This window comes from Coturnix japonica, chromosome 1 (assembly GCF_001577835.2).
Source record: "Coturnix japonica isolate 7356 chromosome 1, Coturnix japonica 2.1, whole genome shotgun sequence".
NCBI classification, from domain to species: Eukaryota; Metazoa; Chordata; class Aves; order Galliformes; family Phasianidae; genus Coturnix; species Coturnix japonica.
This window is the reverse complement of record NC_029516.1, coordinates 119,552,304-119,572,137: the sequence shown is the minus strand read 5'-3', so window position 1 is coordinate 119,572,137 and position 19,834 is coordinate 119,552,304. Positions and strand designations below refer to the sequence as shown.

At 41.7% G+C, this 19,834-nt stretch overlaps 1 protein-coding gene across 1 annotated transcript in view; it reads left to right on the top strand.

The window, feature by feature from the left end:
- Positions 1–19,834, top strand: part of AFF3 (AF4/FMR2 family member 3) — a 315,282-nt gene that overhangs the window by 272,840 nt on the left and 22,608 nt on the right. The window contains exons 11-14 of the mRNA XM_015850512.2: positions 2,028–3,080; positions 5,336–5,460; positions 8,039–8,240; positions 10,443–10,570. Coding sequence (XP_015705998.1) covers positions 2,028–3,080; positions 5,336–5,460; positions 8,039–8,240; positions 10,443–10,570 — 1,508 coding nt within the window. The remainder of the gene's footprint in view (positions 1–2,027; positions 3,081–5,335; positions 5,461–8,038; positions 8,241–10,442; positions 10,571–19,834) is intronic.

Genomic DNA, 19,834 nt, shown 5'->3' with positions numbered 1-19,834 from the left:
GGCTCACCAGAATACTGAGAAGAAAAATAAATAAATTCTGAAAAAACTCCTGAAAAAACTAGCAGAGTTGGCAATATTGTTGATACGTTATATTAGACTTTGTAGTTGGCCTACAGGTTGGTGGGAGTGCAGCTATTCCACCTGAACAGCAGACACATCACTGCAGGAAAGTGCAGTATTGACAAGTTATGACACTACAGCAATTAATCATTGTTTTCTGCTGGTTTGCTGTTATCCCTTGAACTGCTGCTTTTGAGAACGACAAGTTACTCAAAGAGGATGGGATGTAACAGAAAACTGGGAAGATGTTTTTGCACTTTCAAGCTGCCCTCACTCTGGCCTATAATTATGGGCAGAGGCATATCTTTTCACACGTGCTTTTGATGTATGTGCTTTTGCTAAATACATCTTCTGAACACTCCAAAGACCTCCATATATAATGGAACTTTCGTTATATGTGTAATAAGTCCAGTATGTGCATAACATATGGCAACAAATGCATCCATCTCTACCCTCAGCAGCAGTAAAAAAAAGTTTCTTTTACATAGAGTTAAGAGTCTTAAAAATATATCTTCATCCAAGAGAAATGCTTCACACCCATTTATAAGACTTAGAACTCTGGAAAGAAATTCATCATGTAAGATATTAGGGAGTAAGATTAAGAAAAAATAAACTCAAGGCCATCCAGCAAGCTTCGCATAGGTACTGGCTAGCTGGATAATGAGAAAATTAGACATTTCAGAGGGAAGAGTTTTTGTATCATATGAATTCCAAGTCTCACTCTTCTGCTCATTTTAGGAGCCTTTGTTTCCTGTAGAGTGTATACAGCCTTCCATGGGTGACTCTGAAGGCACCCTTGGCTATGAAGGAAGCTTGTGCTGCATTCAAGCAACTCCTTTTAATAGAAGTGCCTTTAATTTGGAGGCTCTTAAGGACTGGATATTCTGTCCTGAGCAAACTTTCTTCCAGAGCATCAATAGTTTTCATGAGCAAGAGTCTAGTTGACCAAGTTTTGGTTCCAGTTTAGGAAATTAGGGCATTTTTCACACTGGGCTAGAATGTGGCTTAGAATATGGTTGGCCATCCACTCCATCTTTTTTTTCCCCTTTCCTATTCATCCTATTGCATTCAAATTACTGAGTGCAAGAAACACTAGAAAACACTTGCACATTATTCAGTAATAGCATTTTCTGAGCTGTGGTTACATTTGAAATCATAATTATCCCACCACTTCACTGTCCAAACATCATTATATTTTAGATGCTCTCTTATAACTTGATCATGTTGTGACAGGAACAAAGAGGAGAACTAACAGCTACACAATACTTAGCAAATGAGCACTTGACAATACCACCACAGAGCAAATGTTTGCATGATCTCACAGGATTATAGCATCAATACCAGACAGACTACACGCATAGCCTGGTTAGCACTGCCACTATATGCCTCTTTGCATGTTAAATACTTATGGTATTTAATGTGGTGGTGCAGGACATAAAATATACAAACCTAGCTTTCCTGCTTGGTTAGCCTCAGTCATATCCCTGCTTTGTTTTCCACTTTCCCTATCCCCATATTTTCCTCTGTTTGGAATCTCATGAGTGTTTCCCAGTAAAGCTGAAGCCAGTACGAAACATCCCAAGAAATGTTGACTCACAGAACCCATCCTCCTTCCCAGCCTCCTCCAGAAACCAAGAACACCCCACCTCCTGGGGCCTACCTCCCATTTCCCAGCCCTGCTGCTGAACCAAGGCTGCAAATGGGCAGCATGGAGCACCCTCCTTGCCTGCTGACCTGGCAGCCTTACCTTTCCTACCCACAGCCAGAGTCATGGGGTGCCATGGGGTGCCATGGGGTGCCATGGGGTGTCATGGGGTGCCATGGAGATTGGGGTGGCCTCTTGCTAAGGGTAAAACCTGTGTTACAGGTGTTTGGTGGCACTGGTGTTTTGGTGCTCTGGAGGAGGCTCTGCAGGTGAGGACGGAGGGACCTGTCACTAAGTTTATTGCCATCTGCTTCCCTTTCAGCCCGAGCCACCCTCATCTAACAAGTGGCAGCTGGACAAGTGGCTGAACAAAGTTACCCCACACAAAGCACCCATCCTGACCCACCACGACGCCTCGGCCCTAGAAGCCCACCCCTACTACGGCCACGTGAAGGCGGAGCGGCAAGAGGACGAGAAGACCCCGACCCCGGGCCCAGCTGAGCACCGCGCCGGGGACAGCCGCACCGCCGCCCCCTCCACCGCCGCCACCGTCGGGGACGGGCCGCGGCCCAGGACCGCCAACAAAGCACCGGGCAGCAAGGGAGGACGGCAGAAATCACCCCCCGCCGCTGACTGCGGGCCGCCCAGGAGGGCAGCGGGGAAGAAGGCACCGAGGCGAGCCGAGAGGACCTCCGTCGGAGACGGCTCGCACTGCCGTGGGGCAGAGGAGCCCGCAGGGAGCCACGGCTTTCTGGAAGGCGCCGGCAGCGAGGCGCCCAGGGCCCGGCCCGCTGCGAGCGTCGGCGGAGCGGGTTGTAGAGCCGGGCACCGCCGGGAGCCCCGCTCAGCCGCGGCCGGTGAGAAGCGGCGGGCCCGGGGGCCGAGCAAAACGGCGCCCAAATCCAAGGAGTTCATAGAGACCGAGTCCTCGTCCTCGTCGTCCTCCTCCGAGTCGGGCTCCGAGTCCGAGCGGGAGGAGCGACCGCTGCCCAAGGCGCAGGCGGCGGCCGGGGCCGAGCCGCATGCCAAGGACTTGGGGACGGGAGCCGCCAGCAAAGCCCACGGCGGCTGCAGTGCCTTTGGCTCCATTAATGCCAGGACTAATAGTGAAATAGCAAAGGAGCTGGAGGAACAGTTTTACACCCTGGTTCCTTTCGGTAGGAATGAGCTCCTGTCTCCTCTGAAAGACAGTGATGAGGTAAAGTCGCTGTGGGTCAACATTGACTTGGCTCTTTTGTCCAGGATTCCAGAGCGTTTGCCTGAAGAGCCGCTGGCAATGAGCGCCGGAACAAACCAGGCGGCCAGCATCCCACAGGGTAGTAGTGCTGACCTCCCTGCAGAGAAGGGCTTACCGAAATCTAGAAGGAAACGCAAGGTGAGCTCTGGGGCAGTGGGGGTGGCAGCCTGGGGTAGGGAATTGGGGCACAGCCCCAGCATCACACACATCTGTGTTGCCGCTCAGCAGCGTGCCCTCACCAGGCCTCAGTTCTGCTCACCACAAAGCAACCAGAAAAGTCTCTGGGGCAATGAAACCCCTGGCCCTTGGAGATGGTGTTGGCTGCTGGCACGTGGCTTTTTGTGCCTTGGTCAGAGCAAAGTCAGGTAGGTTTCTCTCCTGAGGCTTCTTGCAAAACCAGAGCTCTCAGAGGCACTGCTTAGTTTGGCACAGGGAATGTACCGTACCTCCCCTGAACATTCTGTGAGCCACAAGGTGTGCCAGCTTTCTCTTGACGGGGAGTCCCCTTCACCCAAAGGCTGCAGCTGTCTATTGAGGATGCTTTCCACTCCATTTGTGACAGTCTGACCCCAGAAGTCACTTTCAACTGGAATCACCATCTGCTCATTTTCTGAACAGTTTTACTATGTAGTCATCAGTTACCATCTGAGCTACCCTACATGTGCAGACTGATCTGCACGTTTCTTGGGACCATTTATCTAAAGTGGTCTTCCTTTTTTTTTTTCTATCTTCATTTTTTATTCTTGCGTGGTTTTTTTTTAAGTACTTGAAAGTATTTTTTCAGTATCTGCCACTGGTAGAGCTACTGCTAAGCTCTGAGATGCATCTATCTGCATTTTCTTTAGGAAGTAGCATGAAAGTAATTGCACAATACAAAGTGATGGAGACCGGGTCAAAGCAGGGCAGAAGCAAAAGATTTACATTCTGTGCTATAGGAAATTTCTTTGTCATATTGCCAGCCCATACACCCAGAAGGAAACGAGGATATGATAGAAGAGCAGAATAAATGCAGTCATTCTAGAAAAGCTTAATTTGATTTTCTCTGGCACAAATTATGTTTTTGTCTTCTATCTTAAAGCATTGCTGTTGTTGGAAGTTTTATTGTAACAATAAATACAAGGCATTGCTGGAGTACCAAATTGCCCCTCAGCCTGAAATAGGACCCTCCCTGTGATAACTGCCATGCAAACACACCGTACTTGATCTGCCTTCCCAGAAGACTTAAAGAATAGGACTAATAAGAATAGATAATCAGGCATAACTGCAACATTAAAAAGAGGTCTTTATCATTTCCACCTCTGTCATGATCTAAAGAAAATGGGGAAAGTAAAGTTGGCAAAGGATTTAAGATATTCACTCAGGTGGAGAATGAGCTATGTTAACCCGTAGCAACACAGTATCACAGTATCACAGTCTCGTGCAGGTTGGAAGGGACCTTAGAGATCATCGAGTCCAACCTCCGGGATTCGAGCTTCCCGTGTAGCAGAGCGGCACTTGCGCCACAGGGGCAATTCGAACCCAGGCCTCCAATGTTGCAAGCGGCATTCCTACCACTGCGCCACCTGGAAGGCACACAGCCACAGTGGTAGCGAATACCAGAAAATGTTATTGCCATGCAGCAAAACACTAAATACAGAATAATCAGCGGGTCACAAGTAAAACTCGGTCATCACAGGAAGAAGTTAGAAGTGGTAAGGGATGTGGACGTTGTAAGAAGGTGGGAAAACAGAGCCATTAGGAAGCAGTAAGGAATGCAAGACAAAGTCAGATAGTGGCAGCTCATATGAATGAGCTACATTCATATGAGTAGGCCAGATGTGACCAGGATGTAGCAGGCCAGCTTCTTCCAGACACTTTGTGGCCCCAGCTATGGACCACATTGCCTGAGGGCCCTTCCCAAAAGGCAGCCTGAATATGGCATACCATGGTTTGAAGGAGGAGCAAGCTGAGCACATATATGTAAGCTGTTCCTTGCCAACTGGCTCCAGTCACTCATCAGCCAGTTGCTGATCTGTTGTATTTAGTAATGCAGGGAAGGTCATTACTGCCAAGGAAAGAGAGGGAGAAGGAGGAGGAATGAGGTTGAGCACTAGGCAAGAGAAAAGCACACAGGAGATGCGCAAAGAGGGCAATATAAAGAAAAAAATATCTGAAGGTGCAGGTGGGAATGTGGTTGAAATGATTCAAGTTCTATATTCTACTCCTTTGTCTGCACACTGCCTCTTTAGATAGTTAGTTTTTCAAGGCATGAACCAATCTTCTCTCATCCTTGTTAGGTATATGCTTAAAGAAAGCATCAGGATGTCAGAAAACCAGCATCTGATTTGTCAAAGTACTTTCAGATGTTCAGTAAACACAAAACCTACAAGACTGCCATTTTTCTCTTTACTCAGTGTGAGAATGAGGAAGAGTACAGAGACACCAAGAAGACTCATTTAGAGCGAGAGAGTTCTTCGCGATTAGCTGCCTCTGCCCACAGCATCACAACAGCAAATCACTGCAATATGAATGAAAATAGGTAAGCATTTTCCTTCTTATTTACCACCGAGTCATACAACTAGTTGCAGTTTAATGTCCTGTGTTATTATTGCCTGTAATACGAGTTATTTTTTAATTATAACATTTTATGTTGAAAAATTGCTCAGTGCATTCTGCTTTCTTCTGGTTTAATGAACATCTTAGCGGCTCCTGACACATTTATATACTCGCATTTTCATCGTATTGTGCAGAGTTGTTAGTTCGAGTGTGAGGCTCATGGAATGAGTAAGGATAGATAGAGCAATGCAGTTGTGTGAGATACATTCTCAGACATCACCTTGTAGGCGCTGGTTCACTTGGGCAGCCATCTTCTCTTTCCTTACAGTGTATGAGTTTCAGACTCTTGACTCTATGCCTGGGTTTAAATCAGTCAACAGTAATTAGATTGAAACTGAAAAAAAAAGAAAAGAAAAAAAAAGAAAAAAGAAACAAAGAAAGAAAGAAAAAAGGAAGTCTTTAATATTTGCTTCTTAATTCTTCCCTCGTCTGTGCTGCTTCCCAGAAGTTTGTGTGGTTTATGCTACTGTAAGTCATGCACAGACGGTTATGTCAGCACAGCTGATAGCTAGTAGCAAAGAGAGGAGCAAAAACACCTTCAGATGTGAGAGCTTGATGTTGTAGAGCCTAATGTAGAATTGTCGAATGATTAAGGTTGGAAAAGACCTCTCAGATCATGTAGTCCAACCACCAGCCCACCCCCCTCCATGCCCACTAACCACATCCCTCAGTGCCACATCCACATGGTTCTTAAACACCTCCCTGGGCAGCCAGTGTCAGGGTCTCATTGCTCTTTCTGAGAATAGTTTTTTTCATCATCTCCAACCTGAACTTCCTCTGGCACAATTTACAGCCATTAGCATCATACAACAACCTTTCTTCCTACGTACAGTCTGAGCAAGGTCTTGTTTGATACAAAAGGCCACCACAGCAGGCAGAGTAACCCTAAATATCTTACATCTACATCAGGTCCACTATCTGTGAAGTGCCAGCAGATTAGAATGTGCTGCATGTTGTTTTGCACAGCTTCACAGGATAACAAGGTTGGGATGCTATAGTTTGACTGCTCACAGTACATGTAGGTGGGCCTTAAGTAAAGTGCCAGGGTCCTTGCAAAAGGCCTGCCACACAAATAGAAGTAGTAGCGAGTCCTCAAGCTCAGGGCCAAGCTTTTGAGGCTTGGGTACACTTCCAAAGAGCCATGGCTTCTCCTGGATGCTGTAGTCCTACACTTTGACAGTGATGTATAAACATGGCTAGCCAAGGTATGGTTTTATGTTTGAAAAAGGGAAAAGAAATAACAGTGTCAGCCTGCACATTCAAAATAGTCCTAAAGTTCTTATTTTTCTTGGAGGGAAAAGAACAACGCAGCTGTCCATTTCACACACCCCGACTCCTTCATTCATAAACAGCACTTGGTCATTAAAGCAACACAGTTTGTGTTGTATTTTAAAAGTACTACACTGTGGGAAACGGGAAGGGTTCTGAATTGATGATTCATTGCTTCTCTCACAGCTGGTTTTTAAAGGCGTGCCAGATAAATGGATAAATGTATGATAAGAGCACGTTTAATTAGCTCTGTTCCCTGAAATGATGTGCAGAAATAAAGTATATTTTGTACCGTTTTCCGTTTTGCGATTCCATTAAGTGTACACTGTCTGATACAGTAACCATAAAGAAGTGAGAATTGTCCATAAAAAGTAATAGGCTGAATAAAGGGGAATGTGACAAGGGAAGGTATTGTGTTAAAATTGTCTGTCTGACCTTAATCACAGTTCTTGTCTTAAATGCAGACCATCTCCTTAAGAATGCTTACTTTGTGCATGTGGCTTTAAAATTCCCAGATACGTATTTTCTTTAAATTAGTGCATCTAGAACTTATTTTGGAGATATTTTTATAGCTCGTTAGACTTCTCATCCAAAGCTTCTGTAATATAAATGAAAATTGAAAATGTTATATAGCTTTCTTCTTTGCGGTATAGATCAGCTCATGTTTCTCTGTGGCTGCCGTTTGCATATGTTTCCTTTTGTCTGCAGTACCAGCCTATCTTTCTTTGTCTTTAACATCAGTGGTAGATCAGAATAAACAGTGCTTCCAAGGGCTGCCCATTGAGCACAAAGACAACCCAGTCATCTTTAAACACATTTCCTCTTTTAGTTCACGTATGGCTTTATTGCCGTGGCTTATAAATTGTCAACTCTAATAGTGAAATAGGGCTCCATAACCTAAACTTACACTTCAAAGTCTAATCTTCATCTCCGGCTATCCCTTAAGAGATGGTGAGCAAGTGGCCATTTATCTCTGTATTTTTTTTCAAGCACTCTGATACAGACTTGGTATTAACTCCAGAATTACAATTTGCCTTGAAGGAAAAGAGGATAAACATGATACAAATTTGTAAATGAACTCTTGGTCCCAATACTGTAAAGCTTGTTACCAGATACCAATAGACTTTATACTGCCAGCAGGTTTTAAATTCAAAGTTTTGGTAATATATAAAACATTTACCTTTCTCAAACCCAGCTTTGTGACACTCCATTACTGTAATTTCCATTTCCAGTTTGGCACTACCAATAAATAAAAATGAGAAAGTACTTCGGTCACCCGTCTCTCCCCTCTCTGATGCATCAAAACACAAATACTCCAGCGATGATTTAACTTCCTCCAGCAGACCTAATGGCAGCAGTCTATTACCTTCCATCTCCTCCAGCAAAAAGCATAAGGGTGAAATCCAGTCACAGCCACATCTCGGAGACTTCAATGTAAGTTGTACTGCTGTTAACAATATAAAACCCCATCTTGATATTTTTCATTTTGTATTGAATCTATGATAACTTTGCAGAATCTTATGCTGAAAAGTTGTAATAATGAATGCGGTACTGTAAGTTTAGTTTATATTTTGGTGTTTAGCAAGGTGCAGAACAGCAGGAAGGCAGGCTGTAAGTTGGACAAATAACAAAGGCTACATAAGCAAAAGATAAAAGCTGGTGGTCCAGATTTAATGGATTTAGGCCTGTGGAGTATTTCCTGGGCATAATGCAAGGCCCCACATCCAGCAATGTGGTGCACTGTATAAGACCTCTGCTCAGCCACCACCTACCTGTGAGTGTATCTGGATTTATGTAATTCTCCATGGCTTCCAACCAGTTTTCTCATACATTAGTGCTTGCTGTTGACACCACTGAACAGCTTAGCATGAGTCTTGCAACTCAGCTCCATCGCAGCCCAGGCATTTAGATATTTATGCTGTCAGAGAATCTTAATGACACTAAAAGTTTCCAGAGTACCCCTTCTTTAGTATTACTTAATACTTTTGTAATAAGTAAGGACTTATTACTAAACTGGGGGCTAGCCACAGTCTTCAGAGTACAGAGAGAGTGGGAGTGAATGTTCCCCTTCAGTTATCCGTGAGCTCTGTGATTAGAACACTAGACTAAAGAGTCTGTTAGTGCTTCTGGTTGAGGGGATTTATATTTCTCTCACCTCTCTAAATAGTATCCTATCTGCAGGACACTGTGATTAGAAGACTAAGGTCAGAATGTTGCCTCTTGCAGCTTTGTGTAAAATACCTAGAAGAAGTAACTTGGATACTCATACTGTTTTCCACTGCTGTAGTCAATCTAGTCAAGTTGCTGAGGCACTCTTCTGCTGCTAGAAAGGCACATGCTCCTTTCTTTGCTACAGAAGATTTTATCCAGTGTGTATTTGTTTCTGAATGGTATGTTCTTTGATACATAAGAGGTTTCAAAAGCCAAAGTATTAGTGCCTAAGCAGCTTTCAGGAAACGAGAATACTTGAGTTGTACCAGTGGTCTCTTCCAGCTGCTTTTGCTGCAGGGATAATTGACCAGTGAGGATAGCTAGCCCATAAAGACCTATGTATATACTTAATTGTATTTATTTATTTTTTTAAAGAGTGAAGAGGGGGGTAGTAAATATAATCTTAATTTTAGACATAGTCAAAAGATAAGTTGTCAATAGTTATGCCCTTCAAGTTAAAATACATTTTAATGCATAGCAGTGGTAGATTTATCTTTTCATGGAATAAATGTAGTATCTTAGACTTTTTAACTTCTAAAACATAAGTTTGGAGGTTTATAACCCATTCAGAATCATAATGATATGAGTCTTCACAGGATATCCTGAAAACAATGTAAATTCCTTCACAGGCAAATGTGCTGGTAATCAAAAGTAGAAGGCGATTGCTTTATGATCCACACCCTCAGCAAATGATTTTCACTGAGATTTTCTGCATAGCCCAGCAATGCACCATTTGGTCAACATTTTAAAACCCTTTGCAATAAAATTCTTATGTATCTGATTACTCATCTGAAAACTTTAGCCGTCTGAACTGATCTGGATGTGCCGTACGGAATATGAGAGCTCATGAACTATAAATGTTAAACATAGCTTTGTTTTGTCTCTTCCCTTCATGGGGTATCTAGGTGGTATCTTGAATTTCTGTCAGGGATCCTAAGTGAGGAAGTAGTCTTTATCCATTTTAACTTTCTGTGCATTTCCCTATTAAATTTCCATCCTCTACCTGAAGGAGAAATGGTTATGTTTTCTGACAGTGGCTATAAGCTGAGGGCAAACTGGGGTTCGCCTTGTTCTCCTGGTGCAAGGTACAGTGTCGGTTTGGAAGCTGAAGACTGGAGATGTAACTTGATCTTCTCAATGACCAAACTGATCCGTTCTTCCATAATTTCACTGACTTTGTTGCAGAGTGTTTTGATGATGACTGATAGTTCAGCTCCATTTTGTCTGTGTGTCACATCAAAACTCAGTGCTCTGAGCAGCATCTGTGAATTGGTGGCTGTCAGTCACAGGATAGTTCAGCATCTTGCCTGCTGAAATAGGAAAACTAACTGGCAGTTTACAGCACAATGCAAAGACTATCTGAGGTTTAATAGTTGCTTTTTTGAAGTTAAAAGCTCAATGTCTTCCATGCTGTTTGTTGTCTAGAAAGCAGTTCACACCAATTCAGAAAATGTTCTTCTCTGCAATAAGCCACAGACCCAAACAGAGCCTTGGTCACCTCTGTCCAGCGCACCCAGGGACTGCAGAAGGACAAAGCTTATCTTTGATGATATGTAAGTACAGATAACTTTAAATAAAGTAAGCAATGTAGCTTTCTGCATTTCAGAAGGAAATTACAGTTTGTTTATGTGGAGCTGAGATATGGCCGTTATTATTATAGTAATACTGTACATTGAACAATGAATGAGACATAGTTTATAAAGTATTTTATTTATCATCATAAATTAAGCCTCTGAACATCAGGAAGCAGTAAAGACTGGCTGTTGCCTAAGGGATGGGGGGCCAGGAGCAGAAGGACAGAAGATGACTGGTGGGGTGGTGGCTATGCCAGCAGAGAATCCAGTCACAGAAACACGAAACAAGGTGATGAGACAGGTACAAGGTCAATCCAGGAAGTCAGATCAGGATCAGGTCTGGTGAGGATAAACAGGGTCAGACAGGGTCCACTGGCTGCCAGGTGTGCATAGTGATGAGGTGGATCTGAGGTCAAACCAGGAGGAAAGCCCCAGAGTTGTGCCATGACCTGGCACACACACCGCTGTGGTAGGGCTGAAGACACAGGCACACCTACAGCAAGCTTGAACAGGGATTGAAGATTCAGACCTGAGTTTAAATGGATTTCTTTGGCCAATGAGCTGAATAGAAACACCCACGTGGGACACGTCATGGCCATAAAGGGAAGGCCCTATTAGTGCTTCAGCATTAATTCTGCACATCTCTGACTACAGACATATACATATTCATATCAAGGAAGGGCAAGAGGGACTCCCTTTTGGTGTGTCCTTTGGAACAAGGGGAGAGGACAGATGGGAGCCTTGTATCCACAGACCTTGACAGCTGCTTCACTTGTTGCTACTGCTGCTCAGAAAAAGATGTCACAAAGGAAGAGAAAGAAGCAAGCAACAGTGGTTAACATGAATATCTGGAGGGATATTTTCAGAAGGGCCCCTTCTGAAAATAATTTGAGCTTTGAGCTTGTAATTGTCTTCACTTTCATTTTGGTAAATTAAAACTGCTGGTTCATTTCCCACAGTGTAGGATATGGTATCACTTAGTTGAAGGTAAAACTGAAGGTTGGAACCTTAATATCAAGAAAACCTACTTTTTAAAAAAATTATTTTATTTTTTTTAATTATTATATTTTTTAATTATTTTATTTTTTTAATTATTTTATTTTTTTAAATCATATTCTGGAATTAAAATACTGACTTTTTTGTCCAGTGCAAAAGAAATTCTGTTCAAGCAATGTTTCAGACTGCCTGGAGCATATACAGCTTCATAAGCTGTGTAACCTTGACACACCTTTTGTACTCCCAGAATTTCACCAATAACATCACTTGCACTTATTTACTTAGGGAAACCCTAAGAAAACAGCCCTGTTTTCTACCAGAATGGGGATTTTGATAAATATTACTACTAATAATTGTAGTAATTGTAATGTTCGTTTACATGAACCGAGTCTTAGAGACAACTAGAGGGGTGGCAGTATCTCATCGGGAGAATCCAGATTTCCTGCTATGACATATAAGTAATTCCCACAGACTTTAAAATGATATAACTGTATTGTTGTCTGTCAAGAAGAGAAGGCTGGTGAGATTAATTTCTATGTACTTTCCTGAAAGTCATGAAGAGATGTAAACTCAATAAATGTAATCATTCTTTCTGCTCCTTTTGGAGAAAACTCTCCCCTGTGTATATATCCTCATTTTTGTTCCTTCTCTACGTCCCTCCATGCTATTTTTCAAAAATTTCAACACATTTATTCAGTGATTTCCATTGAGGAAATTTGAAGCTGCTTAGAATCACTACGTAAGTCTTCACATTTGTTGAAATACTTGAATCATCTATGATTTACTTGCGACTGTTCCATTCTTCTGCACTTTAAACATGTACATACATGGCAAAAATGTATCAGTATACCTTATATAAGTCAAAATGTAGGATGTGCTCATCTGTTTGGATTAGAAAAATACAGTCAGAAACAACTACAATAGAACTATTGTATCTGTCTTCATCTGATTCTCCATCAAGATGCTGACAAAAAAAAAATAGGGGATCATTTTGTGTATTTTCCCTCTGCAATTTTGTCATAAGAAACCTGCTTTTTCTCACCATCTCTGTCATCTAAGAGGCTTTTATGACTTGCTTTCTCCATTAGTGATACGTGTGATTTCTCTGGCAGGAATCTTCAGTACAACCGTTTCACCTTTACAGGGAGAGATACAATAAAACTGTTGGTGTATAGTGCCTTATGTGTAGAATGTCCCCAATAAATTTACAGCCCATTAAAAAAAAAAATAATAAAATCTAAAATGCCAAATAAGATAAAACACAGAAGTTAAATACGTCTTAATTTGCCCTCAAAAAACACGAATGTCTAAATGCCTGTTGTGCTAAGTAGTGGAAGGAGTCTTTTCTGTACTACAGCTGTCATCCACAAGCTGTATCTAGGAAACACCACCAAATATCAGCTATTCTAGATCTTGATCCTGAATTTACCATGTAAAGAAGTCACTGAAATGTAGCAGATTGGACTGACTGCAAATGTAAAATGTCAACAAATTTGACTCATGTTAAAAGGATCGAATTAAACATGGCAGCCAATGTCTTTCAAATCCTTATAGTAACACAGCAGAGGATTTGAAGAAATGCAGTACTGTATGTCTAAAGTCACGTAGTAATCCTAATGGCAGCATTTTGTTCAAAATGATGCCTATGAAGTATTTCATCTCATAATCCATGAAGTTTGGAATTACTGTAATCTAGCAATGGCTTTAAAGTCTTCATTTTAATCAGACTCTGTAGTTTGAAGACTAAATCTCTTTTATTCGATTTAAAACAATAATTTTTTTGACCAATCAGAGTCTCTGCTTTAGTCTCAATTTATCTTCTCTAGATCATTGACAACAGCTGTCACTAGCAATAAATTGGAACACAAGTAGGTCAATAAAAAGTATATCTTGCTTGGCAGAGTGCTGTACACACATGCATCAAAATATGAAAGTAAATATAGCTAAGAGTCTTCAAAAGGCAGGCAAAATACTGCTTTTCTTGTTCTGCCATTGTTTACTGCCTGATCTGAATGTGCTTTGAGGTATCCAGTGTGGCACACGTATAAGCAACATCCATGTTGCTCCCAGTATTAATTCTTAACAAGATTTCCTGGATATTTGGCCATTTCTGACTCTATGAAGAGAACATTTTAAAAGCTACATCGTAATGCTTCAAGCCAAATGCAGTGCTGCTGTAATTTCGCTGAATGATAGAATTCCCAATAACTGCATTTAGAAATGAAGTCTGTTGTCCTTGAAGTGATAAGCACAGACATGCTGTGGGTGCCAGAGGGCACAGTCTCACACCTCCTCCAAACACTGCATGTGTAGTACAAAAAGAGCAGAGCACACTCTGCTTCCCAGTTCTCCTTATGAATACAGAGGAGAACTTGTTCCTTGGGATTATTTATTTTCTTACTTGCGCTATGGCTTACCCTTTCAAACTTCGTGTGTGGTTTGCTTGTTTTTTCTCTTCTCTGTATCTTCTCTTTTTTTTTTTTTCTGACCTTTTGGGATCAAAGTAATCCACCTTCCACATCTTTTCTTTTTTCTTTTTTTGTTTTGTTTTGTTTTGTTTTGTTTTTCAAGAATTTTTTATTATTATTATCTTTTGTTGAATTTTCTTTCCATGGATTCAGGTGGTACGTACACACAGCTTTAGGAATGTATCCTACAGTGAGACACTATTCCCATCTATAGATAAACCACACATCCAGGAAATATTCTAGCTATAAAGGTGTCATGCATAAAGCTCATAAAAAGCTGAAGTGATAACTTCTTACTTGAAGGGCCTGGAGCATCTACCCTATGAGGATAGACTAAGTGAAACTGGGGTCTGTTTAGCCTTGAGGAAAAGAAGGCTGAGAGGGGATTTGATCCAGGGGTATAAATTACCTGAGGTGTGGGGAGCCATAGTGGGGAGGCTGGTCTCTTTTCAGTAGTGCATGGGGACGGACTAGGGTAATGGGATGAAAGTACAGCATAGGAAGTTGTGCACAAATGTGCAGAAGAACTTCTTTACAGTGGAGGGTGACGGAGCAACTGGAACAGGCTGCCCAGGGAGGTGGTGAGTCTCCTTCTCTGGAGATATTCAAGACCCGCCTGGACGCCTACCTGTTGTGACGTGGTGTAGGGAGCCTGCTTTGGCAGGGGGTTGGACTCTGCTGATCTCTAGAGGTCCCTTCCAACCACTACAATTCTGTGATTCTGTGATATCTCTTAGTTTTGGCTTGGACCCAAGTCTCTACTTTTCAGTCTTTTTCCCTGTTCTTCTTTTCTCAGTGTGGAAAGGAATTTGTGCTCTTGGGTTGTTACTCACACAACCAGTTGAAACCAGTTTGCTTCACCTTGATTAAAATTCCTCAAAGACTCCTGGTCTTCTGAAGTATTTGGAAAGACTTCCAGAGTGCTGAGCGCACCCCTAGGAGCACATTTAAGGAAAAGACTCTTCTCATCAGCCACCTAAACAATTAACTGTCAGATAAAACCAATGTCTGCTGTACTAAGTTTGTCACAAATCGTATGCTCAATTTCTTGGCTTCAGACAATTTCAAGACTTGATCTGACCATTCCATTTTATGCCTCCTTTTAACTTGTGGCACTGTATTTTTCTTATACTGACAATGAGAAAATAAACATTGAGTTCCTACATTGCATACACTGCTTCTGTGATTAAATAATTAACGTTTCCTGTTCTCTGTACGACCACCCTCCCCCCTCTAAGATCCTGTTTAGGTGGGAAGTGGATGTTTTAAACAACTCCAGCATGAGATCTCGTGGGATAAAGAATTTATAGCCATTATACCCTAGTCCCAAAGAAATCCAGAACTTCAGATTTCATTTGAGTTTACAGGCTACATCCATGCCCTTCCACTCCCTATGGGCAAGTAGTCCAGCACTGTGTTTTTATGACTGAACTGTCTTCACTCCTCAAAACAAAGAACACTCACTGCCTCCTGAGAACAGCCCTTGGCATGTGCTGTCCTCCAGCTGTGCCCAGGCATTGTCTGGGAGAAAGCTCAAAACTATGCCAAGGAGAGTATTAGCCATCAAACAGCATGGATGATCCAATGATAGAGCTGGTATCCTTGTTCTGCTTATTCCACTAGAGCAGATGGAGCCAAGGTTTCACACATACTGTCACTCATCAATTTCACCCACACCTCACTCATCAGTGCTGGAATCATCAGAGTTGGCTGCCAGGTAGTTCCTCTCACAGAAGTATCTTTCTGCCTTTGGTTTGCAGTTGCCTCTTGGGAATTCAGGGTGTATTGCCTGGCATATTAAAACAATGTAAGCCTGGGTAGCTGTGGTCCTACCCTCTCTCCCACGGTTTGACTCTTAAGTGCTTCCCTCAGCTTCTACTGAAATTAGTTGATCTCAGAATATTTATCTGACATACAAGAAAAGAGGCACAGCTGTAGTTTAACTGTGAGGATGTAAAGATTTCTTCCTCTGTTTTTAACATGGGAGCTCAAGTGCCTGTTGTTAATACCTTTTTCCTTTCTCCCTCTTTGCATATACACTTTGCCCTTGCAGGTTTTAGTCTAGGTATTGATTTCACATGAGTATTTTTAACTCGTGAATCCGGGTCATGTCTGGGAATTTGTAGCGGATTTTGACTCTCTTCATCTCTGGTATTTCACTAAACTGGCATTAGTTTGGGGAGTTTTGCATTTTTGCAGAAATAAGAACCCCTACTTATTGCATGTTTCTTCACTTCATTTAAATTAGAAGCCATTCTTTAATTTTGGCTGCTATTTTTTTGCAACAGTAACTCGCTCTCTAGGTATCTGAACTCTTCATCTGTTCATCTAATCTGAGCTATTGACGTCGTTATACTAAGCCCATCGAGATAACAGTTGTGTAGCTGTGTGATTGAGTAAATTTTTCTTACATTTGGCCTGACTCCAATCAGATCCTTTGTTCCTGTCTTTCTGAAATGCCTATAGCACAAGCATTTAAATGGGTCGCCAATACCTTCCCTGCCCTCTCTAACATTATGCTCCTGCACTGAACTTTCCAAACATGCTGATTCTGCCATAGTGAGCAAGAGACTTCCATAACCAAATACCTGTCTCATACAGTACCATGGGCTGTCCTCCACCCCATGTGCCATCCCAGGAACAGCAGTTAAGCATGATGTGTGGAATGGCCAAGAGGCCACAGTGCATCAGGGTGGGATGCTATTTTGTACATTAATATCTGCTTCCCAGCTTTAGCCCCATTTAGCCCCCTAAGTGACAATCCTTACATAAGACACAATGTATTAGAAGTGATCCTGGTGTATTTCCCAGTGTATCCCTGTCTGAAATAACAAATATATAGACAAATATATACACAGACATTTTACTTTATGTTGTTACCTTGTCCTTACAGGATCACCTTCTGTTCTTGTATTTAAGGGTCGTGGATTACTGGCACAAATTCAAAACTGGGCATGGGCTGACCCTGGCTATGCCCATTTCTTCTGGTTTCCCTCTAGCTCTGATCAAATTCTAATGTGGTTCATTCTGCTCTTCTGCTCCATTCCAGCACTCCTACCTTTTAGGGTCTGGATTACTTAAGTGGTAAAACTGTTCCTAAATTTAGAATTATGATTTAAGCTGCTTTTATTATGTGCAATTGTTGTACACTAAGGAAGCCCTAGTTTAGTTTTTTATAACACTTCAGCAACATTATCTCTGAAGAGTATTAAAATATGCACTTGGCTACATTTATGATGTTTAATTGAACTTTTATTAGTTTTTTTTTAATGTATCCTCATAAAGCACTATACCACAGTAAGAAATAATGTTCAAGTGGAGGATTATGTAAATGAAGCAGAAAATGCTGTAGTTTAGTATTTAGTTCATATAAGATACAAAAATTAGATGAAAAATGTGCTTTTGAATGCAGTTATAATTAAAATTGTATATTGGAGCCTAAGCTGTACTGTACTCTGTAAATACCAGCAGTTGCACTGAGTTTTGAGGAGATTATGTTGCAGAAGATGCTGATAAATTACTGCACAAAGCAAGGCTTCTTTTGATGCACTTTGATTCTCTTCCCTTTTTTTTACTGCATGAGTTTACATTTTTGCAATTATCTGCTAAACTGGAGTAAATTAAATTCAGAGAAGGTATCAGAAGACAAAGGTGGTAGGCATGCACTGTAATGGCATACAGCTAAATAGGATGTGGAGGGAGAAACATAGACACTCAAGCATTTTACCTGGGTAAACACACTCTTAGGAACTCAACAGCCCGGAAATTCTAAAAGGCTGCTTCTGGAAGGGGAATAATTACCATGCCCACAGCCATCTCACCTCACGCTGGGATCCTGTGCAACATAACAAGTGATGGAAATGCTGTATTTCCTGCTGGTTTTCGACAAGCTCCCAGAGAAAGTGGTGGCAGTGCCAGTGAGAGGAATTTTGGACAGTAGCAGATTGTTTGATAAATCTCGTCCTTGCTTCAGCCACAGACATGCTACTGAGGCTGCCCTTGTCAAAGTCATAAATGGTTTGAATACCAGTGTTGAAAAGGAAGCCTGGCCTTGTTTGTACTATCAGATCTAGCCATGGGGGTTTATTCTGTAAAAGGCTGGATTCTGTTGCAGTGCCTAGGTGACTGGCTAGTGTTGACTGAGAATGCATTGAACCAGTTCCAGCAGTACTTGATTGCTTTCCCCAATCAACAGAGTAGGGTAAATTCTCCTCGAGAGCAGCCAGTTTCACATAATGACACTTGATCCTGGGGAGAATTCACCAGCAGCCTGACTTAGTTGGCACTGATGCTTTGCTCTCTTTCTCTTGCCTTTCAGAGAGATATATGAGAGGCATTAGAGCAGTGTATTAGAACTCTTTTTTGGCTTTGTTGAAGAGGACCATATTTCTACAAGTACCAACAATCAGATATTCAGAAACAAAAGAGTTCCTTGTGCAGTCAAGATTATTAATAGAGATAAAACACTTGTTTGTACCTGTTAATTTGAAGTCAAACTTCTTTTTATATATTTTTACCAAAAATAAATAAATAAAAGAGAGGCCTGAATCCTGTCTGTAAATCTGGAGTGACAGTGCTGATGCCTCTTGATACAGACAGTTGTAAATGACATAGGAGAATCTGACTCAATTGTCTGAAAACTAGAAGTCGGGGAATATCTTTCCACGAGACTTCAGTTTACATTCATGATCAGTAACATTTTTAGCCTAACAAAGAGGCTCCAGTGTTTCTTATACCACTTACATCCTATCCAGTTCCACCAGTAGCCTGGTACCAATTTAACTCTGTAGAAAGGCTTTTCAGGTTTTAGCAAGGCTGCAGTCCGCAGAAGGATCGCAAACCTTGACCTGAGACCTGAAGAGGAATTCAGCTACAGAACTTTCTGTATCTCTGGCATGAGAAAACACAAATCTGAGGTCCTCAGATTTGTATATCAATCCTGTATTTTTCCTATGCAAGTATCTAGACATCCACATTGTGGATATACATACTGTGCTTAACTGTTATATTTTAATAGCTTCATCTTTATTTTAGGTTTTCCCCCAAAACAGCTGGCTTCAGTAGAAACTGATGACTTTGATTTTCACACATTGCATTCTGGTTAGCTACCCCAGATCAGGGCCCTCTTGGTTCAGTAATGTACTACCTCCTGCCGATGCTTTCAGCTGCTGAACATAACTCTGGAGAATAAATCCTGCTACGTGTTGAAAAACATTCTACAATTGTGTTATTTATGAGTAGAACATAGTTACATTGTGTTATCTCACTTGGTTTTTACAGCTCCTTTCCGTGCTTCAAACAAGCAAATTATACAGATGGTTTTGGGTGTCACATAGGAGGGTACATTGCAAAGAACATATTTGAATGACCAGAATTTGAAAGGATCATGCAAAAAGTTCATCACTTTGATCATTTCAGAGAGCTAAGCATTGCTGATGTGCTCTGCTTTGCTTTGTTTTTTGTCACTTCAGAGTAAACAATCTTAACTAGGTTATAGTACAAAACTAAGATAGACAGGACATTGAGATTTTGAAAGGTCTTTCGTGAAAACATGGTTTTCCCCATCAAGCTAACACTGTTTCAGTGTCCAGTACTTCATAAGTACATGACTACTGTGTTCAGGTTTCAGCCCCTTACTACAAGAAAGACATTGAAGCCATGGAATGTGTCCAGAGAAGGGCAATAAAGCTAGTGAGGGTTCTGGAGCACAAGTCTTACGAGAAGTGGCTGAGGAGCTAGGATTGCTCAGTCTGAAAAACGGAGGCTCAGGGGCGACCTC